At 47.6% G+C, this 10103-nt stretch overlaps 2 protein-coding genes across 2 annotated transcripts; one reads left to right on the top strand and one right to left on the bottom strand.

Moving 5' to 3' along the window:
• Positions 1 to 470: 470 nt before the first annotated feature.
• On the bottom strand, positions 471 to 2111 carry LOC123082515 (UDP-glycosyltransferase 73C1-like). The gene has a single exon (XM_044504841.1). It carries the CDS (start codon positions 2105 to 2107, stop codon positions 662 to 664), a length of 1446 nt encoding a protein of 481 aa, XP_044360776.1. The 5' UTR covers positions 2108 to 2111; the 3' UTR covers positions 471 to 661.
• A 546-nt stretch (positions 2112 to 2657) lies between these two features.
• On the top strand, positions 2658 to 5081 carry LOC123082514 (cytochrome P450 72A14). The gene is made up of 4 exons (XM_044504840.1): positions 2658 to 3028; positions 3506 to 3744; positions 3815 to 4059; positions 4157 to 5081. Exons 1-4 carry the CDS (start codon positions 2716 to 2718, stop codon positions 4971 to 4973), a joined length of 1614 nt encoding a protein of 537 aa, XP_044360775.1. The 5' UTR covers positions 2658 to 2715; the 3' UTR covers positions 4974 to 5081.
• The last annotated feature ends 5022 nt before the right edge of the window (positions 5082 to 10103 follow it).

Genomic DNA, 10103 nt, shown 5'->3' with positions numbered 1-10103 from the left:
GCCACACCCCGAATAACGCGTTAATGGAAGGAGGTGGCGTAATATTGAATGCAATGTGGACTGTCTGCCAAAGAACTTTGGCTAGCGGGCAATTAAGAAAAAGGTGCTTAATCGTCTCATCCCTATCACAGAAACTACACCTAGTAGATCCTGTCCAATTACGCTTAGTCAGGTTGTCCTTGGTTAATATAACTTGTTTATGAACAAACCACATAAACAATTTTATTTTCAAGGAAACTTTGACAGCCCAGACATGCTTAGAGGTAGGAATGAGGCTGGAGTTAATGACATCAATATACATTGATTTAACTGTGAATACTCCAAACCTAGTAAGCTGCCAGCATAATTCATCGGGTTGTGGGGAAAGCTGAACCTTCATCAGTCTCCTAACGAGATGGAGCCATTCCTCCCAACGATTGCCCGCCAGTGACTGTAAGTTCCCTAGACGATGGTTACCGAAGAGAGACCATAGACATAGACATGGTACATGCTACCAAACATGAATACAACACTAGCAAGTATATCAACTACATTTGTAACGACAGCAGAAAATAAAGAGTGGCGAGAATGAGGTGAAGGGGGTAAAGGGGGCAAAATAACCAAGTGGTAGGGATATTCTTGAGCATTGATACTAGGGATATTCTTGAGCACGATTCACACTTCACCTAGCAGAGCAAACGGAATTAACCTGTTCCTTGCTGCCACTCCGCATGAAGCTGCGTAATAGCAGTGTCAGGTTTCCATGCGACGAGCCTCCTTTGGCCATGGCTCCGTGAGCTCTCTCCCGGTACTCCTTGCACTTTCTCCTCCTCTCCTCTGCCACTGCCCCATCGCCCATCAGCTCCGACACTGCTCGCGCAATGTGCCCCCGCACTACAAGGTCCACGGCCTTTTCGCCATCGAACGGCCTAACTGGCACGCCGACGCCAAGTACGTCCACCGCAAGCCGCTCATTGAGGAACTGGTCACCGAAGTGAGGCCACGTCATGACAGGCACGCCTTGCGCGACGGACTCCAGCAGCGAGTTCCACCCGCAGTGGGTCATGAAGCCACCTACGGCGCGGTGTGACAGGATGGCGACCTGAGGCGCCCAGCCATGCACTATGAGCCCATGCCCTGCCGTGCGCATCTCGAGGGCTTCGAGCCACTCTTTTGCTTCTGGCAAAACCGTCTCGGACTCCTTCACCACCCAAAGGAATGGCTTCCCAGAGTCCTCGAGGCCGTGTCCGATCTCGTACAGCTGCTTGGGAAGCATCTGCGCGAGGCTGCCGAAACAGACATAGACGACCGTGCTTTGGTCCATCATGTCCAGCCAAGCGATGACTGTGCTCTGGTCTATGGTGCGTGCCTCCTCGTCCCGGCTATTGAGGAAGAAGGGCCCGAGCACCCACACCGGCTTGCCCAACGCTGCCTCGTAGCATGCGACGAACTGTTCCTCAAGGCCCCGGAACGTGTTCACCACGGCACCGTCGGCCGTGCGGATGCCCTCTCTCACCTCCTCCACGAACTTCCCCCACGCAGGCATGCAAGTTAAGAAGGCAGCGGCCCATGTGTCCTTGCTCAACTCCACTCGCACCGGCATGCCCGGCACGACGTTGCCGCTGTGAAGAAGCCCGTGCTTTACGACGTTGAAGTCGCAGAGCGAGTAGAAACAGGAAGGGCCGGTGAAGGTGAGCCGAGGGACCCCAACGCTCCTGGCGACGCCGACCGTCCACGGGTTGCAGGAGTCGGAGATGATGCAGCTGGGGCGCCAGGGCAGCGAGCGCACGTACGCCTCGAGTGGCCCGGCTAGCCTATAGAGGGACAGGAACAATTGGAGGACATTGTCGCTATTGTCGCTGCTGCCCCGGGGCAGCCCGTCGTCAGCCGGCGGGAATGGGAGCTCGACAATTTCCAGCGGCAACATGGCGCTCCGCGCCCTGTCGGCTAGTCCCCGCAGGCGCGCAGCGTTGACGGGCGTGGTGACGAGGCTCACTCGCACGCCGCGTCCCGCAATGAGGCACGCAAGGTCGGCCATGGGGGTGGTGTGGCCCTGCCCCATGAGCGGGACGAGAACAACGTGTGTTCGTGGAAGAGTAATGGATTTCTCCGTCTCCACGGGCGCCATTGTTGACGTGTACGCGGTACCAACGGTGTGAAAATGTGCCTCTATCTAATAGGAGTAGTCCCCAACGCCTCTATCTGTTGTCCATGTGCTTAAGGAATCTATGAAAAGGGAACACGTACAGCGGGAATTCAACAAAACAAAACACAAAAAACTATCCATCATATGTGATGTGCCTCTGTGCTCGGCTGTTGGCCAAGCGCGTACTCCCATGCATTCGTGTCCTCCCAGCAAATGCGACGGGCCAAAAGACAAAGCTACAAAGCTGCACACACGATAACCGATAGGGTTGCACGTGTAATTCACGTGATCGTACAGACACTTTCCTTGATGTCCGGTTTTGGTTTCTAACGTGAGCACCCGAGTAGATTATACTTACCTCTGTCTACAATGTAAGACATTTTTGCAATCTACTCTCTCTGATCAGATAGATTCGTATCTAGACATATCTAAGATAACGAATATGGATCAGAGGGAGTAGTAGAACAAACATAGTACTTGTATATAGCAGCCACCGCTCGTACACCCACTTGATCAACTCAGCAAAGGAAAAACATCATTCCCATATCCCTTGGGCTATCTGTTCCCCACAAAATAAGGAAGGTGAAAGCATGGCGACGAGCGTGATAGAAGACTCTTTTCCATGGGAGCACCAGCGCTGGGTGTATGTTTACGTAGTGGCTGGCGCGGTTCTGGTGTGGTGCGCCGTGAGGGCGCTGGAGTGGGCATGGTGGAGGCCCCGGCACCTAGAGCGGGAGCTGCGGGCGCAGGGCCTCCGGGGCAGGGCATACCACTATGTCGCTGGCGACGCACCGTTTATGGAGCGTCTCCATAAGGAAGCCAGGTCCCAGACCATGCCACTGGGCAGCCATGACGTCGTGCCGCGGGCGATGCCGCTGTTTCACCAGACCATCAAGGAGCACGGTGCGTGTACTTTTCATTGCTTTCTTTTTTCTTGATTGTAATGTTTCTTTTTAGCCGCATTATTAGTTTACCTTCGCCACATCGTACTTCACCTGAAAACAACCAAATGTGTCCATAGAAGGATTTAGTTTTCGTTATGTTTGGCTTTAATGGCTCTATAATGCATGCCGGAAATGCGATTATTAATTTAAAGTTGGCTAAAATGTCTTTTCTCTAAAATAAATAAATTGTTTTTGGGTATGAAATCCAGTGTTGATCTACCAACATCTTAATTTGGTGGCATGGCATCTCACACTAGTTGTCTCCCACACGCAACAAACGGATTGACAATAGTCCCCACTTGACAAATAGTCCACCTAAATGAACAGAAAATGTCTTACACCTAAACAGACTCTAACAGAAAATGAAATTGGAAACGTGTATCCACGTAAACTTCTAGTAAGAAGCTTCGATGTATTTGTCTAACAAAATTAACAGGTAAAATGTCGATCACTTGGTTTGGACCGGTGCCTTGGTTTGGACCGGTGCCTAGAGTGACCATCACCGAGCCTGAACTGGTGCGTGAAGTTCTGTCCAACAAGTTGGGTCACCTTGAGAAGCTCAACCTGGGCCGACTTCAAAGGATGCTGCACCACGGTGTGGGTAGCCATGAGGGTGAAAAATGGGTTAAGCACCGGAAGATCATCACCCCTGCCTTCCATCTCGAGAAGCTCAAGGTTATAATACTTGTGTTCTGTCATTGACAACAAGTTCAGGCCGTAACAAAAATCTCCGTTCCATTTTCAGCGCATGTTGCCGGCTTTCGCCGCATGTTGCACGGAGTTGGTGCAGAGATGGGAGGTTCTAGCCGCCGGTGATGCGCCATGCGAGGTAGATGTCTGGCCTGATATGAAGAATCTGACAGGGGATGTCATCTCGCGGGCCGCATTCGGCAGCAGTTACCATGAAGGCAGGAAGGTATTCCAGCTTCAGGGTGAGCAGATCGAGCTCATCGTGCAGGCCATGGACAAGATGCATATCCCTGGTTACCTGTGAGTTCATTCTCCTTTGGCGTTTACCATGGCTTAGCACAACAATATTACTAGATTGAATTGCTCTGACTGTGCTAATGCATTTTCTTATGTGCAGGTTCTTGCCAACCAAAGGCAACCGAAGGATGAATCAGATTGTTGCGGAGATCGAGAGGGTCCTAAAAGGCATTATCGCGAAAAGAGAGAAGGCCTTGAAAGCCGGCGAAGCTACGAGTGGTGACGATCTTCTCGGGCTGCTGCTGGAGTCCAACATGGCACACTGCACGCCGGGAGATGCCGGCATCACGACGGAAGACCTGATCGGAGAGTGCAAACTGTTCTACTTCGCGGGCATGGAGACCACGTCCTTGCTGCTAACGTGGACCATGATCGTGCTCTGCATGCACCCGGACTGGCAGGACCGTGCCAGGGAGGAGGTCCTGGATGTCTTCGCCCACGGCATGACGCCAGATTATGATGGCTTAACTCGCCTAAAAATCGTAACCATGGTCTTGTACGAGGTGCTGCGGCTGTACACGCCGCTGACATCGGTCCATCGCAAGACGTGTAAGCCCATGGACCTTGGCGGTGTCAGGTACCCGGCGGGCATGTTGTTCATGGTGCCATTCCTGTGCCTCCACCACGACAAGAATGTTTGGGGCGCGGACGCCGACGAGTTCAGGCCAGAGAGGTTCGCCAATGGGATCTCCAAGGCAGGGGTGTCGGGCGACGCGCTGCCCTTTTTTCCATTCGGCTGGGGCCAGCGGACCTGCGTCGGCCAGAACTTCGCGATGCTCGAGGCCAAGATGGGGATCGCCATGATTCTGCAGCGCTTCTCCTTCGAGCTCTCGCCGTCGTACACACACGCGCCGTTCCCCATCGGCCTGCTGCACCCAGAGCACGGTGCGCAACTCATGCTCACAAGGCTTCCGTGAGTTGCATATTGCAAAATCCATTGGTTAACCTGCATGTTGTGTTCAAATAAATGGGCTCGGGCCAATAAATTTAAGAATTTCCAGAACATATCAAATGCTCATGTTGACAATAGGTGGGGTGCTAAGTTTGGTCATAGGTGGAAACTTAGAGCATCTCCACCGGCGCTACCACTAGAGCGTCCGGCAAGTATACCGGACAGGCGGCTGCCCGCACCGGCGCTCCCAGTTGGTTTTTATCTTACATGTTTTTGAATGATGATTTTAAACGAGCCGGTGATATTTGTTGTAAACAAAAGTTAACAAACTTAAACTAAACCCTAGATCTAGCAGCGCAATTGGCTCCGGCCTTGAGGTACTTGTATGATCATGGCCTGTCGGAGTCGATGGTGCCGGCGGTACATACGCTCTGGCCATGAGGAACTTGCATGCCTCAGTGACCGGCCAGTGGTTGTGGAGTTGGCTGACGCAAGGATGCTTTAGCTACGTATGATTCTGACCCTTGGAGGACGCTCAGTCAGTTTTAACGTTAGTGTGTGTAGCTCAACTGCTTAATCTGCTCTTGGGGAGGAATTGAAGTGAAATGAAATGATGGTGAGCTCGGAGGATACCAATGTTTCTGTTCAGGTGCTGCTCTTGCTTGCTTGTAGGTAGGATTGTGAAAGTCACATTCTGCTTAGACAGAGGAAGAAGTATACAGGCCAAGCTGTGTCATCCCGGCCTGCCGGGAGCTTGATTTGCACATCCATCCAGTTTGGGCGGCCATCTAAGCGGCACAAGCCCACCCCAACGGAGCAGGGCGATCCGACTTGCTCGCCGTCGACGGCTTCTCCCGCTCCCAGCCACCTCAGCCTCCGATCCACCCTTGCAAAGCAACTAACGAAGATGCTCCTTCAATCCATCAGCGGAAGTGAGAGAGATTGATGTAGTAAGTACATATTGATGACCCCAGCTTGGGGTCTGAGCAAGGTTTTGGTTACCGAATGGTGCATTTTTACCCAGGGGGGGGGGGGCGGGTAAAATTGGTTGCCACGGTTACCACGAAATTTCGAGCAAATTTTGAACGAAATTATAATTTAATTTTGAATTCAAATTCATTCAAAATAGATCGATATAGATAGAACTTGAACTTATATTAATCATAAAAGAGCTACTAGCTAGTGGAACGTTGTCTACATGTGTGCTATCAAGTGCTGCCATACTTTACTATACATTGAGCGTTTGAATTCAAAAAATTTGAAAAAATCGATTTTTTTGCTCGAAATGCCCATTTACCGAGGGGGACCGAAATATGCAGTAACCGTGGTAAATCTCGAAATTTCGAGCGGTAACCAAAACCCTGGGTCTGAGCAGCATGATCAATTTGTTAACCAGACTAAATAATATGTTATTTTCTTCCAAAACAAACTTATCAATATTAATTGGGGTTGCTAGATGGATGATCAATCATTTAATTCCGCCAGCGCAAGTGAGAGAGATTGGTGTACTCTTCTGTCTGATTAACAGTGTGCATAATAGATTTGTAGTATGTTGGAGCAGTACGAAATGGATATTTCTAAAAAGGGAGCCATATCATTTAATCTTTTACTGAATCTGCCACCTTGAGCAGAAAAGTGATCTACAAGATCTATTGAGTAATCTTGGCGATCCTTCTCATTATGTTCAGGGCTTGAACATGAAAGGCTTCCCTCTTCTTCGACATAAGGCGGAGCAATACCATCAATTATGCATTAAGTCAAGATTGAATGAAAAGGGGGATATAATCCAGCTGACCTGAATTTACTGCATGATGCATTTGTGTCTTGTACTGGAGAGTACATCATAGACAAGCTCAGTGTATCTTTGAACTTGACCTCAGTACACTACTCTGAAATATAATTACTTGCTTAAGAATTCACACAAAGATCTGAACTACATAATTATATGGTATTAATGCATCATTAAATGTTAAAGAATTGATGTGAAGATATGAGCCACAAATATTATATGGGAATTAAAGGTAGCAATAAGTTAGGATTAGGTCTTGGCGACAACGTCGGTGCAAACAAAAACATCAAAAGTAGTAACACCTAATCTTATTTTATGTCCTTTCCAACTGTTGGAAGTTGCAACATTTCTAGTGGTTTATAGTGATTGCTAGAACTCCTTGAGGCTGATATAGGGTATTTATAAATAGACATACTTAGTTTTTTTTACTGATTCAACCGCAAGCCATGCTCGGGTGTTGCACAGTAAGAATATACACCTAGTTGGCGCAGATATATCATGAAGACGATTCTTAAATACACATTATAAAGTCTCGGGATGGAGACAATCGTTAATGATGTATCCATGTCATCTGCGGGTGAAATGATTATAGATGGAAATTCATTGTTTACCGATAGAGTGTCTACTTGTAGGCCACTAGGATAACATTGGCGCTCGGCAATGTTAGCGATTGCAGTGGCTTTTTTTATCTGCGAGTGCGCTGAAAATTGGACATCTGGCAATGGAGAAGAGCTTCACCTATGATTATTAAAGGTCCAGACCATTAAGGGGTCGCGTTAGAGTTTTAGCACCTCAATTCCACCACATTGTGACTATCTCCGTTAAGTCTCCATTTGTATACATCATTGATATCGTTTGACCCGTCATTCAAAATTATGCATTGCTCATGTACTTCATTATTTTGTGCTGACGCAAGTAACAATGACGTGAACAACCAAGCGTGAACGAAACAAAAGAAAAATGATAGCTAGAATGTTCCATGGTGGGGCCTTATAAGACATTGAAAAACAATTACATAGTTGATTCCAACGTACATTGAGACAACTTTTATAAGAGAAGAACTATCGGCTTCAAAAGAACACAACAAAGTACTCTTCTTCCAATCAATTAATTGCCGCTTTAAAAAGGAGAAACTCAAATTGATGGGGATGTATGGTTAAAGATGGCAGGGGTGTCTTTTTGGCACGCTTTCTTGCACTCCTCCATTGATACAAAGCAATCTTCCAGCACTAGACACAAGTAGCAACAGTTACCCGAGCAGCCCTTACTATGGATGCACAGTCCAGTCGGTAAATTGATCTTGTCGTTCTCCATGCCCTCGATGATCCGGCCTGCGGAGTGAAAAACCGAAACCACAAGTAGTTCCCACTTGTGTATTAGTAAACAAAGTTTGAGTCAAATAGGAAACAAGAAGAAAACGTACAAGAGAAGGAGCAATAGCTTTGTGGCATATATGATAGACGTGCGACTTACATTGTGCATGAAGAGCAAAGCACACGAGAAACAGTAGAGGTAGCAGCATGGCTGCTGCACGTGTGTGATTGGTGTGACTGTCCATCAAGATCAACAATCTAATGGATGCTTTGGTTGATATGTGTTGTGAATATGTGTTCTAATCAACTACCATATGCACTCGTCCTATATATAGAGAGATGGAGACCATGGTCGAGAAGGTCGAAGAAATAGGAATATTGTTCATGCCGACTTGCCGTATCAAGGTTCCCAAAAAAAGATCTGTCCGTATCAATTGCAATTAATTTCTTGTTTCCTGTGGGATCTTCTCATAAATGGAGAATATAAATATTGGCAAACAGTTAAATAGAAAGATATTGCATGCGAGAAGGGAAATCCAACACAATATGCGCTTCATTCAAGTACCTAAATCAACAGATTTGCTATGGTAGGGAAGGATGGAGTCGGTCAGAGGTACATATATACTCTCCTTATGGCCTACAACCAATTCATATGCATGCAGATTAGTATGCCCATGGCTTTATGTGGTCTCAAGACTTTGAGGACACTATGTGGATTCTCAGCCAACATGGATGGTGGTTGATGTAGTTTGGAAGAGCTTGGGCCTCTTTCTTAGCTTAGCATGGCGTTTAGTGAGTCTGCAAAACTTACCTCATTCGCCACAAAGGTCAGGCTTAGTAAAATGGTATATCTTGCCAACCTTGGCTACAGGGCCGTTGAAGGGCCTGTGCGAGCTGTGCACTCGCACAGGGCCAGGGCCCCCAAAATCCTGGGCCCCCCGATCAGGGTCCATATACCTGTATGCGTAGTCTGAAAAAAAATCAGTTTTGGGCACTACGTTGCCTCTTGTGTCACCTGAAGGCTGAAAACACTCGATTTGACCATCCTGGGCCTGGTCCGCTCAAGGCCTCGACCCATATGCGCTGCCCATCCTCGCGTGGATCGATCCCAACGATCATAGACGAAAGGACAGCCCCAGCGCAGTACGTGTATGTATTCTGCCGTTCTCTATTCCCTAATCTCTCTTCGCTTTCCATCTCGTTTCTCTGCGGCGGCGCGATCGATCTTTTTGGGACGACTGAATCGGCGGCTCGGTGGAGATCGCTTTGGAGCCAGGCGACGGGCAGAAGCGGAACTGCATGGGACTTGCGAGCGTCGAACGCCGCCGCGCCGGCGAACAGAAGGCCAACGGCCAACCGCAACCGGTGCCCTACGCTCCTCCTCTTTTCTTTAATTTTAATACAAACTGCAAAGTTGTACTAAGATTTTACTAAGAGGTTCTGACACAATTTTTTGTCTAGTTGTTGAAGTTCAGATGCATTGATACACTACTGTGACCATCATCAATAGTTGCTCGTCCTGTCGTCCAAGTCCAAAATCAAGGTTCTGTCTTATTCTAACTATCTATACAAGTTACAAGACTATAATATATGTGAGTTCATCAGTTCAAATGAAATGATATTATTTTTGTTTGGTTCATAAACAGAAAAAATCATGCATTCCAGTTCTAGAAGAAAGTATGATTCTGGTGCCTTAAAGTGTAAGAAGGAATAGAAATTAGAAGATGCTCAATCTCAAAGGGGTGCCCTTGATAAATTTGTTAACCTCAAACTAATTCTGAAAATCAAAATCTAGATGCTAATATTGATGATGGTCATGATGATAATGTAGTAGAGGTAGAGTTATCGCTGCAGAAATTCATGAAGGTGATCATGGTCATGGTGATAATGTACATGCGGTTGAGGCTACCGCTACAAAAATTGACGAAGGTACTGATGGCAATATTGCTGATGAAGATCATGACCCTAATCAGATGACATGAATAATTATGTTTCGCCTGATATATTTGATCCTAGAAATGGGGACAGACTTGATCCTAAAAAGATTGATACT

Source organism: Triticum aestivum, chromosome 4A (assembly GCF_018294505.1).
Source record: "Triticum aestivum cultivar Chinese Spring chromosome 4A, IWGSC CS RefSeq v2.1, whole genome shotgun sequence".
Taxonomy (NCBI): domain Eukaryota; kingdom Viridiplantae; phylum Streptophyta; class Magnoliopsida; order Poales; family Poaceae; genus Triticum; species Triticum aestivum.
Note: the sequence above shows the minus strand (reverse complement) of the source record. Positions and strands in the feature narration are given on the sequence as shown.